The 26,247-nt window shown below is 41.7% G+C and overlaps 1 protein-coding gene across 3 annotated transcripts in view; it reads left to right on the forward strand.

The window, feature by feature from the left end:
- NFATC3 (nuclear factor of activated T cells 3) overlaps window positions 1-26,247 on the forward strand; it is a 217,760-nt gene that overhangs the window by 183,010 nt on the left and 8,503 nt on the right. For 2 of the 3 annotated variants that reach the window (XM_033941420.1, XM_033941417.1), the window contains exons 8-9: window positions 17,517-17,643; window positions 23,612-24,664. In XM_033941420.1, the coding sequence (XP_033797311.1) occupies window positions 17,517-17,643; window positions 23,612-24,664 (1,180 nt within the window). The remainder of the gene's footprint in view (window positions 1-17,516; window positions 17,644-23,611; window positions 24,665-26,247) is intronic. The other variant, XM_033941418.1, reaches the window with a different exon arrangement.

A 26,247-nucleotide genomic window follows, 5' to 3' on the forward strand; every position in this document is an offset into this window, starting at 1 on the left:
CCCTCTGTCTGTCTGTCTGTCCGAAGCAGCATTCCCTCCCCTTCCATTTCCCTCCCACCACACCAGTTCCCTGTGCACCTTCCCCTGTGTCTTTCTTCTTGTAGCGTTTCCTCTACCCCCTTTCCCTTCCCACAGTCGCGACTACAAACGCGGGCCCGAGTCCTTTGCCGCCCCCCCCTTCCCTTACCGCGGGCCCGACTGGCGATTTAAGCAGCGTGTCAGCACTCTTCACACGCTGCTTCGGGTCCTTCTACTGCCCTGATTTACTCTGGCACGTTCGGAGCAAATCAGGGCAGTAGAAGGGCCCGAAGCAGCGTGTGAAGACTGCTGACAAGCTGCTTAAATCGCCAGTCTGGCCCACGGTAAGGGAAGAGGGGGGGCGGCAAATGACTCGGGTCCCAGGCAGCGGAAAGTTGCAGGGCTCCTCGGTGGGGGCGCTGAGTGTCCATGAACCCTCTCCTCCCAGACACCCCCCCCCCGGAGGAACGGAGATCGGCGGCTACAGCCGCTGGCTTCGGCGTCTTCTATCCACTGCGGCCAACCCTAGCGGAAACAGGAAGTAGTCAGAGAGGGCGGGCCGCAGTGGACAGAAGACAGCAAAGCCAGCGTTAGCGCAGTGCAGCGCTTTTCTCTTTATTTTTAAAAGCGGGTGAAGCGGGTGAGTCGGCAAGAAGGAGAGGTGGTGGTTTTGGCAGTGAGTGAGGGGGGGGGGAGTCGCCGGCTGTGCTGTGCTTTCCCGATCTGTCCGCCGCATACGCACTTTGGCCATGGACCTACGGATCAGGGATGACAGATCACGCAGGTCTGAGTGCGCATGTGCGGCTAGCTTTTTATTATATAGGATGCTTGGTAATCCAAATATATCACCACACAGGGTTATCTATATTTAATAATAGCTTCAGGCAATTATCAGTTTTACATATACATAACAAAGAAGCTATTCCCCCAAAACTCAATTTTAATACATTAATTAATTTTATTATAAATTACATACATACACAAAAATTCTCAAATCTTCAAATATATATCCTTTCTAATACGTAAACCCCTTTCGTTGTGTCTTAACATCCATCTTGAATATTCAGTGTTTTTTGATCAATGTCCTTTGAACATATTGGATCAAATTGGCAGATCTCACAAACGTATTTCTTCTTAGTCGTCTAGTCATTGCCTTTCAGTTTAACGTTCTCTCCTTTGACTCCTTGTACAGCTTGGCTCGACACAAGACTGTGGGCCTCTTCTATTAAACTGCGCTAGCAGTTTTCTAGTGTGGGGAGCCGCGTTGAATGGCCCGTGCTGCTTCCGATGCTCATAGAGTTCCTATGAGTGTCGGGAGCAGCACAGACCATTCAACGCCAGCTCTCTGTGCTAAAAACTGCTAGCGCAGTTTAATAGAAGAGGGGGCATGTTTCGCTCTACTGGCATCCTCAGGAGCTGAAGCTGATCAGGGGTTACCCAAATCTTCTTATCATTAATAATAAATTCTTAACATCATACAAGGAGACAGTGGCATTCATAATGCATCCTTTTCCAATACATACACAGGAAGCACATAATAGATAATCGATCAACGGACACTGAATATTCAAGTTGGACGTTAAGACACAATGAAAGGGGTATGCCTATTGGAGGGGATATATATTTGACGATTTGAAAATATTTGTGTATCTGTATGTTATTTATAATAAATTAATTAATATATTAAAATTGAGTTTTGTGTTATAGCTTCTTTATGTATGTGTAAAATTTATATATGATGTGATCTTTTTCGTTACTCCTAAATGTTGGATCTACACATTATTTCTTTTAATGTTAATAGGTTAAATCACTGTATAAAACGAAAGTAATTTTTTTAACTATCTCAAATCCTTTCACCCCGACTTTATTTACTTATAGGAGTCCCATCTCCCACCCACTAATTGTACAAAAAACCATTCTTAAAGGTTATTCCAAACATCTCTATTCCCCTGCACTCCACAAGAAAAATAGTTTATCAATATATATTAAATCCACTTTACCAACTTCACTTATTGCTCAAGATACAGATATGGAAGGCAGATGGTGTCTAGTACATATTAGCATCGGTTCCCAGGATCTCGTATTACTTAGGAACATAGTAGATGATGGCAGATATTAGTGTATATAATGCTGCTGTTAATGACTCACCATTCTTTTTCAGGTCACTTCAGAACTTATTACTAAATTATCCAGGTATTCCCTGTATCATAGGAGGTGATTTTAACCAAAATCAATTTGAGCACTTTCATTCACATCTATTCCTGTTGGAATCGACGTGCTCCGATACAGATATCTCTAAAATTTTATCAAAAATTACACATCCTACTCAGAAAAATTAAAACAGGAATTGGACTCCTCCATCTCCATTCAAGAAATATTAACTACAATTTCTTCTCTAGCCTCAAATAAAGCCCCGGGGAATTTTTCAAAAAATTTAAACTATCATTAGCTCCAAATCTTCTGCATTATTATAACATTATCCATAAATACTCAACTCAACAATGTAACGTTCCGGGGACATGGCTTAGCGCGCACACAAAATGGACGTGTGATCGCGGCGCTCCTCTCAACCTGGCAACGGTCGGTAAAAAAAAGTTTCCCCCTTCAAGCCGATTTCGGCGAAAAATAGCAAAAAGAAGAGCGGGAGCATGGCAAGCACCCGACAAAATAAAAATGAAACTGGTGGGTCGGCGAAAAGGCAGAAGCAGGATCAAATTACCCCGAGTAAGGTTCCGCTTCCTGCTGAAGAGTCGGAGGAGCTGAGCAAAGCTGAAGTTATGGAGGAACTGAGGCAAATTAAACAAATGCTTAAAGAGACTGTGAGTAATATGGCTGAAATGAAGGAAGAAATACTAAATATCCACAGACAAATGGAAATAACTAATAAAAGAACAACTGAGTTAGAAACTAAAATGGAGGTTTTAGAATGTGAAGGAAAAAGATGTAAAAATGACAGTTTGGAACTGATTCAATTGAAAAATCAGCTGGAAGATTATGAAAACCGAGGAAGAAGAAAGAATATAAAACTTTTTGGAATGCAGGAAAATTTGGAAGGGAAAAATGCCATACAGTTTTTAGAAAACCTAATTCCTAAAATACTGCAATTGGATTTCAAACAGCCTTTGGAAATAGAAAGGGCGCACAGGATCCCATTAAAAAATATGGAAAATCAAGGCAGACCAAGACCATTAATATTTAAGATGTTAAGATATCAGCAAGCAATAGAAATTTTAAATGCTGCCAAGAAAGATAAAAATTTAAATTATAAAGGATCCAAAATATGTTTTTTGCCTGATTTTGCTAAAAACACAGCAAACAAAAGGAAGAAATTCCTTGACTTGAGACCTCAATTAAAGGAAAAAGGATATAAATATGGATTGTATTACCCAGCAAAAATGAGGGTATCTTCTGGGGATAAATCTTTGTATTTTGAAGATCCGGAAAAGCTAAAGACCTTTCTTTCAAAATCAGAACCTATGTCATTTTAGCATAATGGATGTTGAAATGAACAGAAAATATTAAGTCTGGTTTTGATGGATATTGAGCAAAAAATTTAATGTAAAAAACTATGAGACTTTGGAGTATTGAAGAAAGAAGAATATGAAATAAAGAACAGGAAATAAAATGAACAAAGGAAAAAGACAATAAAAAATATAAAGAAGTAAAGGCAAGAAAGATGGACTGGAAACTCATGAGACTAACTTTAGATGATTAAAGAATGGATGGCTGGAGTAAAGAGTGAACAGAAAGAAATAAAGAACTTGAATAATTAACAAAAGGAGAAAAGTGAAGAATGGACCAGATAATAATACAAATGGGTAAAAGAAGAAAGCAGAATGGATAAAATAAAAGGATATTAAATAAAATGACAATTGGCAGTCAAGAGACTTAAGGGAAGATGGATATAGATAAGAAAACAATATGAAAGATCAGTTAATTTAATAAATCAATAAACGAAAAGTAATGAATGAAAGGAAAACAAAAAGAAGAATGTAGAATTGACTAATCATAGACAGAAATGATCTATGACATTTAGTTGCAAGTAAAAGAAAGGAAAATGAAAAATATACAAGAAAGATACATAATATGAAATTATTGGTAATTGAAGGAGATGACTAAAAGATTAAATGTAAAGTTTGATTTTGTAATATTATAGTTTCAAAAGGATTGGATTTTAATTGGAAAAGAGGAAAATGTATAAAATAAAAAATAATATAAGTACATAAGTACATAAGTAGACGCCTCCGCCGGGGCAGACCAGAGGTCCATCCAGCCCAGCGGTCCGCTCACGCGGCGGCCCATCAGGCATATTGCCTGGTCAGCGGTCCCTGACTAATTTTATGCCTACCTCTACACTTATCTCTAAACCTTCCACTGCTCTTATCTGTACCCCTCAATCCCTTTGTCTTCCAGGAACCTATCCAGGTCATCCTTGAAACCCTATACTGTGCTATTTCTTATCACGGCCTCCGGAAGGGTGTTCCATGTGTCCACCACCCTCTGTGTGAAAAAGAACTTCCTTGCGTTTGTTTTAAACCTGTCCCCCTTCAATTTCATCGAGTGACCCCTTGTTCTTGTGGTTTCTTTCAAATTGAAAAATCTGTCTTTGTCAACCTTTTCGATGCCCCTCAGGATCTTGAAGGTCTCTATCATGTCTCCTCTGAGTCTCCGCTTTTCCAGGGAGAACAGCCCCAGCTTCTTCAGTCTGTCAGTGTATGTAAGGTTTTCCATACCCTTAATCAGTTTAGTTGCTCTTCTCTGCACTCCCTCAAGCATTGCCATGTCCTTTTTGAGGTACGGTGACCAGTACTGTACACAGTATTCCAGATGCGGGCGCACCATAGCCCGGTACAGTGGCAGGATGACTTCCTTCGTTCTGGTCGAGATACCCTTCTTAATGATACCTAACATTTGGTTTGCTTTCCTCGAGGCTGTGGCGCATTGTGCTGACGCCTTCAATGTCGTGTCTACCATCACTCCCAAGTCTCTTTCCAGATTACTGACCCCTAGCATTGCTCCCCCCATTTTGTAAGTGAACATCGGGTTCCTTCTCCCTATATGCATGACCTTGCATTTCCCTACATTGAAGCTCATTTGCCACTTTTTCGCCCATTCTTCCAATGTCGTAAGATCCCTTTGGAGATTCTCGCAGTCAACCGTGGTTTCAACCTTGCTGAATAGTTTGGTGTCATCTGCGAATTTGATGACCTCGCATTTTGTTCACGCCTCCAGGTCGTCAATGAATATGTTAAACAGAAGCGGTCCCAGCACCGATCCTTGAGGAACCCCGCTCGTGACCCCTTGCCAGTCCGAGTAATGGCCCTTTACACCAACCCTCTGCTTCCTGTCTGCCAGCCAGTTTTTGATCCATCGGTGGACCTCCCCGTGCACCCCATGATTCCATAGCTTCCTGAGCAACCGCTCATGTGGTACCTTATCGAAGGCTTTCTGGAAGTCTAGGTAAATTATGTCTATGGGTTCACCTTTGTCCACCTGGTTATTTACCCCCTCAAAGAAGTACAACAAGTTTGTGAGGCACGACCTACCCTTGCAGAACCCATGCTGGCTCGACCTTAGCTGTCCATTTTTTTCAATATGGTCACAGATGCTGTCCTTAATCAGTGCCTCCATCATCTTTCCCGGGACCGATGTGAGGCTTACCGGCCTATAGTTTCCCGGGTCGCCCCTCGAACCCTTCTTGAAGATGGGCGTGACATTAGCTATTTTCCAGTCCTCCGGGATCTCTCCAGTTTTTAGGGATAGGTTGCATATTTGCTGAAGTGTCTCTGCTATTTCATTCCTTAATTCCTTGAGCACCCTTGGGTGAATGCCGTCTGGACCTGGCGACTTGTCGCTCTTTAGCTTGTCTATCTGCCTGAGGACATCCTCCTGGTTCACCTCTAATTGGACCAGCTTGCTATCTTGATCTCCATTTTCTATTTCCTCTGGTTCCGGAATGTTGGATGTGTCCTCCCTCGTGAAGACCGACGTAAAGAAGTCATTTAACTTGTCAGCTATTTCTTTTTCCTCCCTCACTACTCCCTTTCTATCCCCATCATCCAAGGGCCCCACTTCCTCCCTCGCTGGTTGCTTTCCCTTTACGTACCTGAAGAATGATTTGAAATTTTTTGCCTCTCCCGCTAGTCTCTCTTCATATTCCCTCTTTGCTCTCCTAACCACTCGGTGGCACTCCTTCTGGCTTTCCTTGTGTTCCTTTTGGTTGGCCTGCGTTTGGTCCTGTTTCCATTTTTTGAACGATGCTTTCTTGTTACTGATCGCCTTTTTTACAGCTGCCGTTATCCATGCTGGGTTCTTTATTCGATTTTTCTTGCACTCTTTTCTGAACCTGGGGACGTACAGGTTCTGTGCTTCGTGCACCGTACGCTTGAGCAGGGTCCAGGCGCTTTCTACGGACTCTATCTTCCTTGTGCTGCCGTTGAGTTTCTTCCCCACCATTTTCCTCATTGCATCATAATTCCCTTTTCTGAAGTTGAGCGCTGTTGTTGTGGTTCTTTTCACCCTGGATGATCCCAGTTCTAGTCTGCACTGGATCATGTTGTGATAGCTGTTCCCCAGTGGGTCTAATACCGCTACTTCCTTTGCAGGTCCCCCCAGTCCACTGAAGATTAGATCAAGAGTAGCTTCTCCTCGTGTAGGTTCCGTGACCAGCTGTTCCAGGAAGCAGTCCCTCGTGGCTTCCAGGAATTTGGTCTCTCTCTCGCAACTTGAGTGCCCGATACTCCAGTCTATCCCAGGGTAGTTGAAGTCCCCCATCACCACCACACTTCCATTCTTGCATACCTGCCGCAGTTCCGTCTCCAGGTCCCGGTCGATTTCTTCCGATTGGCCAGGCGGACGATAGTATAGACCCAATTTGATGTCTGCTCCAGATCCTCCTGGTAGCTTAACCCATATTGATTCCAAACCTTCCGACCTTACTGCTGTTTCCATTTTGGTTGAGGGTATGGAGTCTTTTATGTATAGCGCTATTCCTCCACCCTTTTTGTGTGTCCTGTCTCTCCTGTAAAGTTTGTACCCTGGTATGACCACATCCCATTTATTGTCATCAGCCCACCACGTTTCTGTGATTCCAATTATGTCCAGGGCTTTTTGACTGGCTATAATTTCCAGCTCTCCCATTTTGGCCCTGAGGCTCCTCGCATTTGTGTAGAGGCAATATAGGTCCTGATTTGTCGCCCGCCCTGCTGTTTTCTTTCCATGGCTCGGCGCTCCCACCTGGCTTGCCTTTACTCGGTCATCCACCTCCCGTGGCGTGTCCGTTTTGCCCCCATCCAGTATCTCCTTTTTTGGATGGTCCTCTTGCTCCCATTGTTCTCTTTCAACCATGCCTGTTAGATTCGTTTGGGCACTGGGCCCCTGCATTGCATCTGTGGGCCTTTTTTCTGAAGATTTCCACTCAGCCCTTTTGTCTAAAAGTTCCTCCCAGTCCCTTTGTCCAAAAAGTCCCTCTCAGCCCCTTTGTCCAAGAGTTCCCACTCGGTCCCTTTGCCCAAAAGTGTCCCCTCAGTCCCTTTATCCAAGAAGCCTCTCATAGTCCCTTTGCCCAAGAATTTTCTCTCAGTCCCTTTGTCCAAAAGATCCCACTCGGTCCCAAGCTCTCTTTTGCAATGTCCTTGCTCAGTATCATTTTTTGATACCAATGTCCGGTGTGTCGAGGCCAGATCGACTTCCGGCTTTCCCCTTCTCCTCAGTTTAAAGCTAGGTCTATGGCGTTTTGGATGTTTCTTGCCAGCTGCCTCGTCCCAGCTGTGCTCAGGTGCAGTCCATCTCTCCTGTAGAGCTTGTTCTTCCCCAAGAAGGTCGTCCAGTTTCGAACAAAGTGGAATCCCTCCTCCTCGCACCATCTCCTCAGCCATCCGTTCATTACTTGTAGTTCGCTCTGTCTTCTTGCGTCTGCTCTTGGTACTGGTAGGATCTCCGAGAAGGCTATCCTCTTTGATCTCAGCTTCAGTTTCCGCCCCAGGATCCTGAACTGCTCAGTCAGTGTAGTCTGGTTGAAATTTTTCCTGCTGACGTCGTTGGTTCCAATGTGGATTACAACTGCCGTCTCCTCTGTCTCGGCTCCCTCCAGGATTCTATCAATTCTGCTGATGACGTCCGTTGTTCTTGCCCCTGGGAGACATGTCACTAGTCGGTCCTCCCTCCCTCCGGCAATGTGACTGTCCACTTCTCGCAGGATTGAGTCTCCTACTACAACAGCAGATTTCCCCTTCCTCAGATGTCTCTCTGGTCTCAGGTCCGTGTCCTCCGGGCTCTGCTGGATCTCCGCTGGTCCTTCCGCCAGGTCCTGTTGGGTACCATCATCTGCATTTTCAGACCCTACACTAGGTCCCACTCCCATGGTGTTTGTTGGTTCCTGACCTCCAGCTGCCGGTTCCCGTCTGGTACGCTGGTGGTCCTGTGCCTCTGCCATCTGCCAGGCCTCCTCTATGAACTTCTCGAGCTCTCTGACTTGTTCTGTGATGTGGCTCTCTCTGGTAGTATCCTCCGTTTCCCCACACTGTTCCTCTATTGAGCAGAGTCCCTCCAGCTCCTGGACTCTAACCTGCAGCCTTCCGACCTCCCTCTTCAGGCTATCCAGTTCCTGGCATCGATTGCATATGTATGCCCGCCTCCCAAAGGGGAGGTAGTCATACATATGACATGCGATGCAGTATACTGGGTAGCCCTGCTGGATTCCTGCAGCCTCCATTTCTCTGTTTTCTTTCCTGTGTTCTGTAAGAGAAGAGAGAGAAAGAGAATGAGAATGAATCGCGAATAAATTAGAGAAAATGTACCTCAGGAATTTCTCTACTGGGCTGCCTGTGCTCCTGGCTCCTTCTTAAGGCTCCTCCGCAAAGGCGCTCCCGCTAAGGCGAGCGCCTTTGCCGCTCGCCTTGGCTGCGCGCCGTTGGCTCCCTGCCTTTTAAGGGGGAGCCCGGCTGAAGTCGCTGACGCGATGTGGGTGGGCGGAGCTAGCTCTCGCCCGCCCCTGGCTCACCGCGTCCCCCTCGCCTTTCTCCTCTTCTGCTCGCTGCCGCTGGAATCGGCAGCGAGCCCTGTAGCTTCTGCCCTCGCCTGCCTGCCTCCTCTCCTGGCCGCGGCTCCCTGCCTTTTAAGGGGGAGCCCGGCTGAAGTCGCTGACGCGATGTGGGTGGGCGGAGCTAGCTCTCGCCCGCCCCTGGCTCACCGCGTCCCCCTCGCCTTTCTCCTCTCCTGCTCGCTGCCGCTGGAATCGGCAGCGAGCCCTGTAGCTTCTGCCCTCGCCTGCCTGCGAATGAAATGAAAATGAAAAACAAAAAAAATGTTTATATATAAATAGATTATAAAAAGTATTAAATTGTAAACAACTTTTAAAGAAGTATATGAAGATATGGATATTTGTTTTTCGATATTAAAAGGATGATAGGGGTTGCTGGATTAGAGTGTATGAGATATAGGAAAAATAATACTACTTTATTAAATATATGTTTATGATAGAATTTTGTGGTATGAACTAAAATATTGGGGAAATGAATTTAAAGATTGGTGAGAAGATAAAGATGCATTAATGGAATGTTAGGAATTAAATATGGTTAATGTTATCAAAGGTTAAATAACCGATAGAGAATGTAATTATTTTAAAATAGTAAAAAAAAAAAAAAGATTTTATGATCAGAAGAGAGATATACTAAGATACATTGTGGAGGATTAATGAGTTTATCTTAAGAAATGATAAAGGGGATATTAATTAATATTAGTTGCCTGGGGGGGAGGGGGATGTTGGGGTTGCTGTTCCAATGTGTGTCCTTAAGCAGTCATTATATTGGGGGGGGAAGGGTGGGAAAAAGATGGGTTTTAAAGGTATTACTAGAATGATTAAGGAAAAGATCAATAAGGGGTTGGATATTTCAGGGGTAAAAATGTATGTCATTGAGAGAAATTTTTTAGATCTTAAATATGAAGGAAGGAAGGAAGAAGATTATGATGAGAAGTTTAAAATATATTATGTCTTTTAAGATATTTTCTATTAATGTCAATGGCCTGAATCATGTAATCAAAAGAAAAAAGGTATTAGCATTTTTAAAAAAGCAAAATGCGGATGTTTATTGTTTGCAGGAGACTCATCTGAATATAAAGGAATCACAGAAACTAAAGGGTGGGTGGGTGAAGGAATGTTTTTTTGCTCCAGCAGCAGGTAAAAAAGCAGGGGTAGCAGTTCTTATAAATAAAAAGTGTATGGCCAATTTTAAGGTAGTAAATTCAGATCCACATGGAAGATGGTTACATATTGATATAAGTATGGGAAATAATACCCTGACGTTGTTTAATATATATGCCCCTAATTCGGATCAATCAGAATTTTTTAAAAAGTTGCAGAGTATGTTGTTACCACTGGCTGCTTCTAATTTAGTGGTGGCTGGAGATTTTAATGCTGTAATGGATCCATTAATGGATAAAAAACCAGGTAAAAGTATAAAATCTTTAGGTTTAGATAATTTGGCTCAATCATGTGATTTGAAGGATATATGGCGTATTCTTCATTTTAATGATCAGGAATTTTCATTTTGTTCACAGGTTCATAAATCATTTTCAAGAATAGATTATATTTTTATTTCATCACATAAGGTGCAACAAGTGATTAAAGCTTCCATAGATCCTATTATTATTTCGGATCATGTGGGAGTATGGATAGAATTACAATTAGATCAATTAGAAAATAAAAGACCTCTTTGGAGATTTGATAATGCATTGCTTGTGGATGACAAATTTTTGGAAAATTTTAAAACACAAATTAGTGATTTCTTCCAAATGAATTTAGTGGAGGATACATCTATTGAAAATGTATGGGACACATTTAAAGCGACTATGAGAGGTAATATTATATCCTATTCAGCTTTTGTTAGAAAACAGATTAAAATGCAGTATATAGAGTTAGAAAAAGAAATTAAAATATTAGAAACTAAATTGGTAAGTAAATGGGAACATGAGGTTTTGCAAGCTCTTTTGAAAGCAAAAGGTAAATATAATGAATTAACTTCAAAAATGATAAGAAGGGATTTGTTTTCCAAGCAGACAATGTATTATGGAAATTCTAATAAGGCGGGAAGATTATTAGCGAATTATCTTAAAGCAAAAAAAAGAAAAACTAATATTAATGGGATAAAAGATGATAATGGTATAATAACAAATCAAACGGATATAATTTTAAAACAATTTTTAAAATTTTATAAGGACCTGTATTCTTCCGAGCCTTATTTGGAGAGGCAAAAAGATGGTAAAAATTTTTTAGATTTAATTAATGGACCTAAGGTTCCTGATAATATAAAACGGAGTTTAGATGAACCTATATCATTAAAAGAATTAGAAACAGCATTGAGATCTCTTAGAGTTGGATCCGCTCCAGGTGGTGATGGTTATACAGTAGAATTTTATAAAACATTTCAAAATGTCCTTTCCCCATATTTACTAAATTTATATCAAACACAACTTATAAAAGGTGATATTAAAGGTACTATGGCTGAATCAGTAGTAATTGTTTTGCCTAAGCCAAATAAAGATCCTACTTTGGTTTCGAACTACAGGCCTATATCTTTAATAAATGTTGATAATAAACTTTTGGCGAAAATTTTGGCTTTGAGATTAGCCAAAGCTCTCCCACATATTATAGACACGCATCAGACTGGTTTTATTGCTAAAAGGCACTCCTCTAATAACTCTAGATTATTGTTTCATATGTTAAATTTATCAAAAAAAATGGATGAACCGGCTTTTACTGTTTCATTGGATGCAGAAAAAGCGTTTGATAGAGTAGAATGGAATTTTATGTATCAAGCTTTAGAATGGTTTGGTATAGGTTCTGGATTTATACAAATGGTAAAAACATTGTATAGCTTCCCGATTGCAAGATTAAATATTAATAATATGTTATCTGAAGGTTTTAAATTGCAAAGGGGAGTTAGACAAGGTTGTCCTTTATCTCCTTTGTTATTTGATATTGTATTAGAACCCTTATTATTAGCAATATAGCAAGCAGGGGGGATACAGGGTATTCCATATTCTGATATGGAATATAAAGTTTCGGCATATGCGGATGATATTTTACTTTATTTGAGAAATCCAGAGTCTACCTTATCATGTCTATTAGAATTAATTGATATGTTTGGTAAATTTTCAGGTTATAAAATTAACTGGAGTAAGTCGGAAATTATACCTTTAAATGTTCATTGTGTAAAAGGACTATTTGACGATTTTCCGTTCATATGGAAGGAAGAAGGATTTAAATATCTTGGCATTCAAGTTAAAAATACAATTGAAGATACCGTAAAAGAGAATGAAAAATTTGTATTAAAAAGAGTTACGGAGTTGTGTGAGCAATGGAACCCTTTACATATTTCTTGGTGGGGGAGAGTTCAAACTATTAAAATGATGATGTTGCCTGTAATTTGTTACCAAATGAGTATGATACCTATTTATTTTCAGGGGTCCTTTTATAAAAAGCTTAATAGCATTTTAACGAAATTTCTTTGGTTTGGTAAAATACCTAGAATAGCTTTAGTAACTTTGCAAAAATCAATTAAGGAGGGAGGGGTAAATTTTCCAAATTTTTATAGGTACCATCAAGCCTATATTCTACGTCAGGGTATATATTGGATCCTCCCAGAACTTATAGATAATGCACCAGATTGGTTGTATTTGGAATGGCGCCTTATGTTTCCCCTAAATTTAGTTCATCTTCCAAGTATTAACATGCCTAGAAGATACAGAGAAAATAAGATATTAATGGATACTTGGAAAACGTTGAGGTTTATTAGTAAATTAACACCTATCCCAATAAACAAGTCAACTAATCAGTCTTTATGGATAAACTCCAAGATCAAAATTGGCGGAGCTCAAATCCTTTGGAAGAACTGGATTATTGCAGGCATTCGGTCTCTAAATGATGTTATTTCAGAAGGTAAACTGCTGGAATTTTCACAATTGCAACATAGATTTGGTCTTAGTAAAACACAAAGTTTTAAATGGTTGCATTTGAAGCAGGCCATTCAGGTTGGGTTCCCTGAATGGAAAACATTGAATAATCAATATAGTTTAGAGTTCTTATGTTTTCAAGCAGACTTCCTAGGGCATCAAGCCGCATTGTGGTATAAATTAATATCTGGATATTTGAATAAAAAACCAAAAAATGGTCTAAGAGACATTTGGAGCATTGAGATTAAGGATCAAATTACTGCATCTCAATGGCCACTAATTTGGTCTTGGAGAATGAGATGTACAGTGTCAGCATCTATGAGACAAACTTGGTTCTTTTTATTACATAGAGCTTTTTGGACCCCTACACGTTTGCAAAAATTAGATAGTTCTAAGTCCAATAAATGCTGGCACTGTAATCTGGAACCTGGGACGTTGGATCATTTACTGTATCATTGTCCCTACATTAAAAGTTTTTGGAATGGAATTTGGCCAAAAATTAATAAATTGATGGAAAATCATGTAGCAATATCATACGATACAGTGTTATTTGGAATGATGATGAGAAAAAAAAGTCAAATTTCACCAGAAAATAACAAGCTTTTACTAGTCATGACAGGGGTTGCCATTCAGCATATAACTAATAACTGGAAGAATCATAGTAACCTTAATTATACATTTTGGTGGAATACAATTTGTCATATATTCAAAATGGAAAGAGCAATAGCAATACAAAGAGGGATATATCCTGAATTTATAAAAATATGGGGGCCATTGACAAAATATTGTAGTGAATGAATAGTAGGATTTCTCTTCTTCTTTTCTTCTTTTCAATGTCTTCTTTGTGGCACACATGGAGGGGGGTAGTGAAAATAATTTTTACACAACATGTTATAATATGGTATACAATATGTATGGGGTGATTGGAAAGTACTTGAAGGGTGGGGGGAGGGAGAGGGGATAAAAATATGTTTAGAATATTATGTAATAGATATAAAAGTGATATTGTGTATTCATTAGTTGTAATTCAATATTTTGTACACTTCATGTAAAATATGAAAATGAATAAAGAATTAAAAAAAAAAAATGTAACTTTCCTGAAACTACAGTTGTGATTCTACCTTAGTCAAAAATTATATCAACCCATTTCACTCCTTAATGCTGATTATAAAATTCTCGCTAAATTCTAACTACTCACCTTAATAAAATCATAAAAGCACTTATACTACATAAGTTGGATTTATTAAAAAATAGATATATATAGGAGATAACCTAAGATTGTTTCATAATATCAATAATTTTGCGAAGACCATCTCAGAGCCGGAAGTTAGCCTTACTGTTGATGCAGAAAAAGTTTTCTATAGAGTTGAATGGAACTTCCTTCTGTAAGTCCTAAGATGGTGTAACTTTGGTGAATTTAATTTAATTTATTTATTTGATATACCGCCTATCTATTAGTCTTGGATACATGGTATGTATTGGCAACCTTCCTGTAGAATTCTAGTTAATACTCTTCTTACTAACCCCATTAGATTGAAAAGAGGCACCCGTCAAGGTTGCCCTCTTTCCCCCTTATTATTTATATTTAACCTTGCTCTTGAACCCTTATTATCCTCGATTAGACAATGCTCTGAAGTTCAAGGAATTCTCTGGATTTGCCGTAGACGTATCTTCACATTCCTATCTTTCCTGATCGAGGAAATTATCTAACATTCCATGTCCTCCAGCAATACTTCCAGTTTGTGGCGCTCCCTTTCGGTTTGGCTACAACTTCATGTACCTTTACCAAGGTGATTGTGGTTGTAGCAGCTCAACTACGCAGGATGGGCATACAAGAGCACCCATACCTTGAGCCCTCTTACAATGGGAAGGCGAGCACACTGTACGTCAGGTGGTGGATCTCCTCCAGAGGCTTGGCTAGATAGTCAACCTCCGAAAAAGTCAGCTACAACCAGCTCAGTGCTTGGAATATCTGGGAGTCCAACACAGCACAAGGCCTTGTCTTTTTCTGAGCCATGCAAACAGAAGCTCAGGAAGCCGATCCTAGAGATCCTGGCCTTACTGAGCCCCACAGCCTGGCAATACCTTCAGGTGCTGGGCTCAATGGCCTCCCTGGAAGTTGTTCCCTGGGCGACAGCGCATATGTGACCACTCCAGGTGATCACCACAACCGCACTCTCTGCAGACACAGCTCCCCTGTCTTTGGGGGCAAGACGCAGCTTGATTTGGTGGGGATGCCTATTGAGGGGCACGCCTCTCAGAATCAACTCATGGGTGACTCTTATGGCCGACGCCAGCCTGAGCGGCTGAGGGACCCACTGCTGTTGTTGCCCGCTCCAGGACAAGTGGACCCCATCGAAAGCAAGTGGTCCATAAATCGTCTGGAACTGAGAACCATTCACTTGGTGCTGAAGGAGTTGCAATCTTTCCTGATGGGGAAGGCCATCAGAGTGTTTTCAGACAATGCCACAGTGGTAGCTTATGTAAGCAAACAAGGAGGCACGAGAAGCACTCACGCCTGGAGGCACAGATGTTGTTCCAGTGGGCGGAGGTGCACTTAAAGGCCCTCTCAGCTGCCCACGTAGCAGGAATGGAGAATGTCCAAGTTGATTTTTTTCATCAGGCAGACTCTGGATTCGGGGGAGTGGTCTCTTTCCCAGAGGGCATTCACCCTCATTATGCAGCCCCGGGGAAGACTGGAAATGGATTTCATGGCCACTGCCAAGAACGTGAAGGCAGATCGCTTCTACATTTGCTGAGCCAGGAAGTGCAGAACTGGACACCCTGATTCAACCGTGGCCCACCAAGCTTCTGCTCTGTTCATCCCAGTCTCCTCAGCCAGGGTCAAGTTCCTATGGAGAATCCAGAGTGCTTTGGGCTTACTCTTGAGCGCATGGCCCTGACTCATAAGGGTTACTCAGAGGTAGTTATGGCTCTTCTTAGAGCAAAGAAGCCTGTGATGTGTGCAGCCTATGCGAAGACCTGGAAGGGTTTCCAGTTATGGTACACCAAGGAGCAGGTGAAGCCTCCCATCCCGGTGATTCTAGTATTCTCGTGTTTTAGGGCTCAGAGAGGCATGCAGTTGCTAGTGTCTCACCCTGATGTCACTCGGTTTTTGAGGGGAGCACTCAAATTGTGTCCCCCACTGTGCAGCCATTCCCATTTTGGGACCTTAATGTCATTCTGAAGGGTCTATGTTGGGCTCCATATGAGCCCCTTATAGACCTATCCCTCTTGGATCTTAAGATTTTTGGTTGTCCTAGTATTGGCAAAGCAGATCTCAGAATTACAGCCCTCTCCTGTAGTGAACCTTTCCTCAGGTTTACAGAGATTTGTTTATCCGCCTTTCATCCTACGGGTTGGTGAACCAGGACAGAATTTTGCAGAGGCTGGATGTGCATAGAGTCCTACTTCACTATCTGTAGAAGATTAATGATTCCTGCTATTCAACCACCTTTTTGTGCTGGCCAGCCAATCAAGATGAGGCAAGCAAGCTTCCAAGGCTTCGATTGCCAGATGGATTCACATAGCAATTTCTTCTTCCTATATTGCCTGCCCCTATCGCAATCACAGCACATTCGACTAGAAGTGTAACTGCTTCCTGGGCGGAATCCCAGGCTGTTTTGCTTACTGAAATTTGTAGAGCAGCTACTTGGTCTACTCTTCACACCTTTATGAGGTTCTACAGGATGGATGGATGCCACTTTTGGAACCTTGGTACTGTAGGCAGGCTCATCTTGCCTTCCCTAGACAACTGGCATTGCTTTAGTATGTCAGCTATGGTACAGAATCCTATGTCTGTGCTACAGAATGAAAGATTAGGTTCTTATCTTGATAATCTTCTTTTTGTTAAAAGACACAGGATTCTGTACGGTCCGCCCTGTGCAGACCTTTGATTCACCTGATTTCTGCCTTGGATATTTCCGGTGTCCGTCTCTGGACCTTTTCTCCTGTTTTAAGATTTAGGAGAGACAAAACTACAGGAACATGAGGGCTCCTATTCCCTTTCTTCATTGGGGTTTTTTTTTTAATTGCTCCTACTAGTTGCACTTAGCAGGATAGTTCCTAGCTACTTATGTGCTAAAATTGTTGTTGTGTTGATTAATTGTTGTTAATCATTGTTTTTTTGTCATAAGTTACAGAGCAGAACAGAGTATGGATTGTTGCCAGGGAAGTTCCCCATGCCCCTCCTCTTTTCTTCTGTTTCAGTGGAGTTCAATTGCTTTGGTACTAACTGAAGAGGGAGCTGTTCTCCACTGCAGAAAGGAATTCAGAGTTTTTGAGTGACACCCTTCTGCGGATTCACGAGTAACGGGAAGCAACAGCTATGGTATAGAGTCCTATGTCTTCTAAAACAAAGAAGATTGGCAAGGTAAGAGCCATTTATTTGAAGAAGATCAGATCCTAAATCTTTTTCCAAACACCATATGACTACAGTTCTCACAATATAAAATTGTATAATCTACAACTCTGTTCATCTTTCATCTTTTGTTGTAAACATGGAAAAGAAATTGAGGTAATTAATTTGTGTTGTATCTTTTTTTCAGCCTAACATAGTTATTGAAGTTCCTCATTATCATAACAATACAGTTGCAACTGCAGTCCAGGTGCAGTTTCATCTTTGCAATGGCAAGAGGAAAAGAAGTCAGGCACAACGTTTTACTTACACACCAGGTACAAACAATTGCACTAATTCCCAAGCTGTTTAGCTTTCATTTGTATTAATTCACTATTTTAATGCAATTTGCATTTTTGGAGGATAGGCAATAATGTATTAGGTCATAAGTAGTCATTCAAGGGATAATTTTATAACTTTGCATACAAAGTACTTTTGTGAGTTTTGACAACTTTTCAAAGTGAAGGTATATATATATATTCTGCTTTTAGAATTACCCCAAGAAGCTTTTGCAAATATGTTCACACATGCTCTTGAGCACACACAGCTTTTGAAGGTGATTTTATATATTAAGTCTTCTTCTCATACAAAGCTGAAGTGAGCACTAGTGTGTGCTTACTGCAATATACACTGAGGCATCTTGTGGTAATTTAGCAATCTACATGTGCCAACTACATAAGAACATAAGAACATAAGAACTGCCTTCTCCGGATCAGACCTTCGGTCCATCAAGTCCGGCGATCCGCACACGCGGAGGCCCTGCCAGGTGTACACCTGGCGTAATTTATAGTCCATCAAATCCTTATATGCCTCTCTTAAGGAGATATGCATCTAGTTTGCTCTTGAAGCCTAGGATGGTCGATTCTGTCATAATCTCCTCTGGGAGGGCATTCCAGGTGTCAACCACTCTCTGAGTAAAGCAGAACTTCCTGACATTAGTCCTGAACCTGTCCCCCCTCAGCTTCATTACATGTCCTCTAGTCCGTGTCAAATTGGACAATGTAAATAATCTTCTCTGCTCTATTTTGTCGATTCCTTTCAGTATTTTGAAGGTCTCGATCATATCCCCACGCAGTCTCCTTTTCTCAAGGGAGAACAATCCTAGTGTTATAAGTCTGTCCTCGTATTCCAGTTTCTCCATACCCTTCACCAGTTTTGTTGCTCGTCTCTGCACCCTCTCCAGGAGCTTTATATCCTTCTTTAGGTAGGGGGACCAATGTTGGACACAGTATTCCAAGTGTGGTCTGACCATTGCCCTATAAAGCGGCATTATAACTTTCTCTGATCTACTCGAGATTCCTTTCTTTATCATGCCCAACATTCTATTTGCCTTCTTTGCCGCTGCCGCGCATTGTGCCGACGGCTTCAGGGTCCTATCTATCAGTACACCCAGGTCCTTTTCTTGTTCACTCTTCCCCAGAGTTGCACCTGACATTGTATACTCGTATTCCTTATTTTTATTGCCTAAATGCATTACCTTGCATTTCTCCACATTGAACTTCATCTGCCATTTCTCCGCCCATGTTTCTAACCGACACAAGTCGCTCTGGAGTTTCTCTCTATCCTCCTGCGATCTGATTGCCCGGCATAGTTTTGTATCGTCTGCAAACTTGATGATCTCACTGGATGTTCCTTCCTCCAGGTCATTGATATAAATATTGAAAAGGATCGGCCCAAGTACCGAGCCCTGGGGTACACCACTAGTCACTTTCTCCCAGTCGGAGAACTTCCCATTTATGCCCACTCTCTGCTTTCGGTTTTCCAGCCATTTGCCTATCCATCTTTGTATATCCCCCTCTATGCCATGACTTTGTAGTTTCCTGAGAAGTCTTTCGTGTGGAACTTTGTCGAACGCTTTCTGGAAGTCCAAGTATATTATGTCCACCGGCTTCCCACTATCAATTTGCTCGTTCACGGTCTCGAAAAATTGGAGTAAATTAGTCAAACATGATTTCCCTTTCCTGAATCCATGTTGACTGGGTTTCATCAAGTCGTATGCGTCCAAGTGCCGGACTATGCTATCCTTGATCAGTGCTTCAACCATCTTGCCAGGGACAGACGTAAGACTAACAGGTCTATAGTTGCCCGGTTCCCCTCTCGATCCTTTTTTGAAAATTGGGGTGACGTTCGCTATCCTCCAGTCGTCCGGTATCTGTCCAGTTCTGATTGTCAGGTTTGCAAGTTTTTGCAATAACTCTCCGATTTCAAACTTCAATTCCTTTAAGACTCTCGGATGAATCCCATCCGGTCCAGGGGATTTGTCACTTTTAAGTTTGTCGATCTGATAGTATATCTGGTCTAAGTCCACCTCAACTGTGGTGAGGCTGTCTTCTATTTCTCCTGCAAACACTTTCTCCGCTTCAGGTATTGTTGAGGTGTCCTCCTTCGTAAAGACGGACGCAAAGAAGGAATTTAGTTTGTCTGCGATTTGTTTATCTTCCTTGATGTACCCTTTTCTTCCCTGGTCGTCCAGGGGTCCCACTGCCTCTTTTGCAGGTTTTTTCCCTTTCACGTATCTAAAGAAGGGCTTGAAGTTTTTGGCCTCCTGGGCTATTTTTTCCTCATATTCCTGTTTTGCATCCCTCACCGCCTTGTGACATTTCTTCTGATCATCTTTATGTTTGTTCCAGGCTTCGGTTGTCTTTATGCATTTCCATTTTTTGAAAGAGTCCTTCTTTTCTTTTATGGCTTCCTTCACCTGTATGGTAAGCCATGCCGGTTCTCTTTTGCTCTTTGTTCTCCGATCTTTGGAAATCCTCGGAATGTAGAGATCTTGTGCTTCTGTGATAGTTTTTTTCAGTAGGGTCCATGCCTGATCAACCGTTTCAAGTTTGTCCACCATCTTCTCGAGTCGTTTTTCTACCATGGCTCTCATGCTATCGTATTTACCCTTTTTAAAGTTCAAGGTGGTGGTTAAGGTTTTGGCATGTTTCCCTTTCCCGATGTCAAGTTTAAAGTTGATTACATTGTGATCACTCGTTCCCAGTGGAACTATGACTTCCACTTCTGTTATCGGTCCCGTGAGGCCATTTAGGACCAAGTCCAAGGTGGCGTTGCCTCTTGTCGGCTCTTTTACCATTTGTTCCAGGAAGCAATCCCCTAGCACCTCCAGGAACTTGGCTTCCTTGCCGCAGTTGGAGGTTGCTAGTTTCCAGTCTATCCCTGGGAAATTGAAGTCTCCCAATATAATTACATTGCCTGTCTTGCATTCTTGTTTGATTTCCTCCATCATTTCTGAGTCAGTTTCCTCCGCCTGTCCTGGTGGACGATAGTAAAGGCCAATTTTCGTATCTGCGCCATATTGACCAGGAATTTTGATCCAGAGTGATTCAAGCTTCTCTTTCATTTCTGTTGTAACCATTTCAACAGAATCTATTCCCTCCTTAACATATAGAGCAATACCTCCACCTTTCTGCCCTACTCGATCTCTTCTATACAGTTTGTATCCCTGTAGTACTGTGTCCCATTTGTTTTCTTCATTCCACCATGTTTCTGTTATGCCAATGATATCCAATATGTCATGTCTTGCTATTGTCTCTAGTTCCCCCATTTTGTTACCCAGACTTCTAGCATTCGTATACATACATCTAAGTTCCCTTCGTGTTACCTTTTTGGACCTTCTACTCTTGGCCTTCCCTGTAGTTACATGCTAAAAATACATTTTAATTTTGCTACAGGGAAAAATGTCTGAGGTGCAGAGTATTCCCACTTCAGTAGACTAAACATTGTTAATCAGAACTCACAATTAAGGGAAAAGAAGGAAAAAGCCTCAGACATTACAGGGGCTAAAGCTCCTGACAGCAGCAGAAAGTGAGTATTAATGGTTTAACTCTACTTCTGCAACATCCTCACCAGCAGAAACCCCATTAATAACAATGTCCCAAGCATAAAATAGATCATGATAAATCAAATTAATAGTATTTGTACTTAACAAAGACTAGGGGGACACTCAATGAAGTTACAGGGAAATACTTTTAAAACCAATAGGAGGAGAACGTTTTTTTTCACTCAGAGAATAGTTAAACTTTGGAACGCGTTGCCAGAGGATGTGGTAAGAGCGGATAGCGTAGCTGGTTTTAAGAAAGGTTTGGACAAATTCCTGGAGGAAAAGTCCATAGTCTGTTATTGGGAAAGACCTGGAGGAAGCCACTGCTTGCCCTGTATAAGTAGCATAGAATATTGCTACTCCTTGGGTTTTGATCAGGTGCTAGTGACCTGGATTGACCACCGTGAGAACGGGCTACTGGGCTTGATGAGCCATTGGTCTGACCCAGTAAGGCTGTTCTTATGTTCTAACTGAAGCAAGTGTTTCATCCCCTGACGTTGGCCACCGTTTCATGACAATCTTAGCCACTGCTTCAGGGCTCATGGGATCATCAGACCTGAACTGCTCTCACTATTTATTTCTTCCATTTGTTACTTGCACATACCTATACAAGCTCTAGGTGATGTTACAGAGGAAGGGGTTAGATGAAGGGTAGGGAGGACTTTGGAAGGTTGGAAAGAGTGGAGAGAGGGAATAGAAGTAGAAGGGAGGAACCGTTAAACAATAGAATTCTGGGGAAATTTAAATGATAAAATAAAAACAAAGGGGCAAAAACAGGGAATGAAAATAAAAATAATTCATAAACTGGAAAAAAAATGGAAAAACAAAATCAAAACAGTCTGAACTTGTTTGTCTTCACTGCTTAGGCTGCCCATTTCCCAAGATAGCTACATGACAGGCAGGTCTCAAAGCAGCCGAAAGCAAGCAACCCAAGACTGGAGAAGAAGGCCACAGAGGCAGGCAACAGGGACCCAGCTATCCTTGACAGGGCTGTTCCAGGACTATGACTCTCTGAGATTGCTGCGAAATGATGGCTACTGTTGAGGTGATCAAACACTTGCTCCAGATAAGCACAAATACTATTATTTTCAGGTTGAAACATTGTTAACAGGTTTTGTTGGGAAATAAGTTTTTTTTTTTCTGCCGGTGAGGATGTTGCAGAAATAGAGCTAAGCCATTAATACTCACTCTCTGCTGGTGTCGGGGGCTTTAGCTCCTGTAATGTCTGGCATAAAGGTTAGAGCTGTAGCATCAGCACCCTGAGATTGTGGATTCAAGCCCCTCGCTGCTCCTTGTGACCCTTGGCAAGTCACTTAATCCTCCATTGCCCCTGGTACGTTAGAAAGATTGTGAGCCTGCCGGGACAAATGGGAAAAAATGCTTGAGTACCTGAATGTAAACTTCTTAGACATCTCCATTGATAGGTGGTCTATAAATAAATAAACAATTGTGAGTTCTGATTAACAGTATTTATTCTACTGGAGTGGGAAGATTTTGTTATATGGTTTACTTTGTAATTTTCTCTAGTCCTTCCAGTTTTTGAATTGAGGTACAGAGTAGACATTTCTACACTAATTCGGTAGTGCAGTTACTTTGCTGCATGCTGTTTAGTGAGGGATTAGCTTGTGAATTCTTACCACATACAAAATAGGTGTTGTAAGGGCTCACGGTGTTAATTTTTAGTAATGACAACATTAGTGCTTTGCCATTAAGTTGGAAAATGGAAAATCAGTCATTTTCTGTCTGCAGTAGAAATGGCTTTAGCATGCAGGAAAGTCCCACTTAAAAATACACTAAGGCCATTTACAGCTTTGTAAAAGGAACTTTTAATGTTTGTTTATTCAGTATTTGATATACCACCTTTTCTGACACAATTTTATGAAAATCTATTTTCATTGAAAACTAGCCTCTGACTCTATTCTGCAGTAGGCACCTGCCATCTTTTTCAAGCGGTATGTCATTGAAAATCTTGAGTGAAATTGAAAATCTGAAATTTTTGGAGGGCAGCACTATTTTGACCTGAAAATAGAAGCGTCCTACTAACCATGCAAAGTTATAAGAAGATCAACTGTAGATAAATAAAATTCAAAAATCCCACACTGATAGAAAGAAGAGAAATAAAATCAGAACTAAAAAATTGTTGTGTTTTAAATTTAGTTTAAACTTTTGATAGTGAAGTCCAGTCCATAACCATGCATTCTGAGGTTCTGTTTTTAAAGGGTTGTCATTGCAGAAATATTCTCTTCTCATGTCTACTTGATTATCTCCCTCTTTCACTTCTGAGGGTAAGCAATATAGGGATCTGATATGTGCTTACTAGTGCAATGGGCTGGCAGCTACTAGAGACAGGATGCTGGACACAGTGGATCATTATTCTGACCTAGAATGGCACACCTTATTTTATTTTCTCTCTCTTACAGTTTTATTGAAACAGGAACATCAAGATGACATTGATCTACCTGTGGTTTCAGCTATGTCAGTGCCTTGTAATGAGAGTGTGCAGGGTTTGCATAGTATTCAGACTCAACGGTCTTCACCAGATTCAGGGCATACTCATGAAAACCTGCTGTCAACGTCTCAACGGAGCCTTGCTTGCTCAGTTCAGCAGCCTTATACATCTATGGTGAGCCCAGCAATATCCCATCTGCCACACATGCAAGGTAGGAACATCAGTTCAGGTGCAGAATGTCATATGATGCCTCCCATTTTGGTCCACCAGGCTTTTCAAGTTACATCAACACCTTCTGTAAGGCAACCCTACCAGGCTATGCAATCAGTTATGTATAAGGAACAGTCTGGTCTTCCTTTGAACTCTGCCTCCAGCCAAGGGTTTGATACAATTTCATTTCAGCAAGATGCCACTGTACCTCATATGATAAATCTTGGCTGCCAGCCTCTACCACAACTGCAGTACCATTCTCCCACTACAGGCTCACCAACCTCCACTTCAGCATCAGGACATTCGTTGGTACATTCAAGTCATTCAGAGCAATCATCACCTCATCTGCAATCAATGGGCTACCACTGTCCAAATACAGGACAGGGTTCTGCCCCTTCACCTACAAGTCAGCCTGTGGGACAGCAGTCACCTCAGCTGCAGTCAATCCCTTACCATTCCTCAAATCCAGCATCTACTTCATCACCATCTCCAACCACTTCCTATCCATTGGTACATTCTCCACTGTCGGAGCCATCTTCTCCTCAGTTGCAGCCTATTCCTTACCCATCTCCTAGCTCATGTTCTGTCACATCACCATCTCCAGCAACTATTACCCATTCTGGACAGTCTTCCTCTCAAGCCAATAGCCCAGGATTGGGAAATCTTTCTGCAGTCCCATCGTTATTACATCATAATTTATGTAATTCATCTCCATTTTCATCTGATGGAGTAACATTGAATATTAAGCCAGAACCTGAAGAGCAGGAGCTGAATTTTCAAACCATTGTTCTACAGGATATCACTCTTGATGATGGTAAGTAATTAAATGAATATTTCTTAAACTGAAATGTAAGAAAATGATTACCGTATTTGCCGGCGTATAAGACGACTTTTCAGTACCTTAAAATCCTCCCCAAAGTCGGGGGTCGTCTTATACGCCGGGTACTGTTTACATCACAGTTCTTCAACCGCCGGTCCGCGGTGCCGGTCCGCAGAAAATTCCTGCCGGTCCGCACAGGACCGGCGAGATGGACCCGTTAAATTTTCTGCCCCGATGGTGTTTGCAGAAATCTTCTGTTCCTCCCAGCCTCGGGCGATCAAGACAGGCGGTCAATCCCTCTGTGAGTCTCGCCTATGCGGAAACAGGAAGTTGAAACAAAATAGGCGGGACTCAGAGAGGGAAGGTCCCGACGTTTGCAGCCTGTCTTGATCGCTGCCCCTGCTGAGTCGCCGAAGAGGGCCGCGGGGAAAGTGCAGGCAGAGAGAAGATGGTCAGCGTGCGCGGGGAGGTCAGCGTGTCGATTGGGGCCATCAGCAGCGTTTGTGCTGAGTCTGCCCACGTGCAGGATGCGGCGGGTAGGGGCCTCCGACTCGTCTTGGGCGGCTGGGCCTGCGGTGCAAAGCTGTTTTTGCCGGCTTGGGGGGGGGGGGTCGCGAATCGGAAGAAGGGGTAGTCTTATACGGCGAGTATATAACAAACTCTATATTTTAACTGTAAAAGTTGGGGAGTCGTCTTATACGCCCAGTCGTCTTATACGCTGGCAAATACGGTACCTACTTTTAGGTGTTGGCTATAGTAGGAACATCTTCGTTCCTGACTTTTTCATTGGCACGTGCATGGCCTGTTTAGATAAATAAAAGTCATAACTATGGGAAATTATGCAGGCAGGAACAGAGAAATTTATATGTAGTTAAACTCAGTGGTCTCAAACTCAAACCCTTTGCAGGGCTACATTTTGCATTTGTAGGTACTTGGAGGGCTTCAGAAAAAAATAGTTAATGTCTTATTAAAGAAATGACAATTTTGCATGAGGTAAAACTATAGTTTATAAATCTTTCCTTTTGGCTAAATCTTAATAATATTGTAATTTATAGCTAAAGAAACATATGATGAAGAAACTATTTTATTTTACTTTTGTGATTATGATAAACATACCGAGGGCCTCCAAATAGTACCTGGCGGGCTGCTTGTGGTCCCCGGGCTGCGAGTTTGAGACCATTGGTTAAACTGTTAACACATTGGCAGATGAAAAATGGATAGAAAAAGAAAAGTGGGAGAAGCTGGTGGCAGCATGCACACATTTTACCACATCACATACACTTAAGGTGAAAAGTATACCCTCCCACACACAGTCTTCAGCTGCCCTCCCCATATCCCACAAAGAAAGAATATGCCTAGGTTATGCATGTAACAGAGATGAGATGACAATTTTGGGATATGTTATTCAAAGAATGCCTTTGGAAATTTATATAAGTCAACTTTCCTTTTTTTTGCTTCAAGAGACCTATATTTGTTCTTGCACACTTATTTCATTTTAATGCTTTAATGGACTCGTTGTTATATTGAATCCATATTTTTAAAACTATGCAAGTAATTGAAAATAGTTTAGTGACGAT

This window comes from Geotrypetes seraphini, chromosome 4, assembly GCF_902459505.1.
Source record: "Geotrypetes seraphini chromosome 4, aGeoSer1.1, whole genome shotgun sequence".
NCBI classification, from domain to species: domain Eukaryota; kingdom Metazoa; phylum Chordata; class Amphibia; order Gymnophiona; family Dermophiidae; genus Geotrypetes; species Geotrypetes seraphini.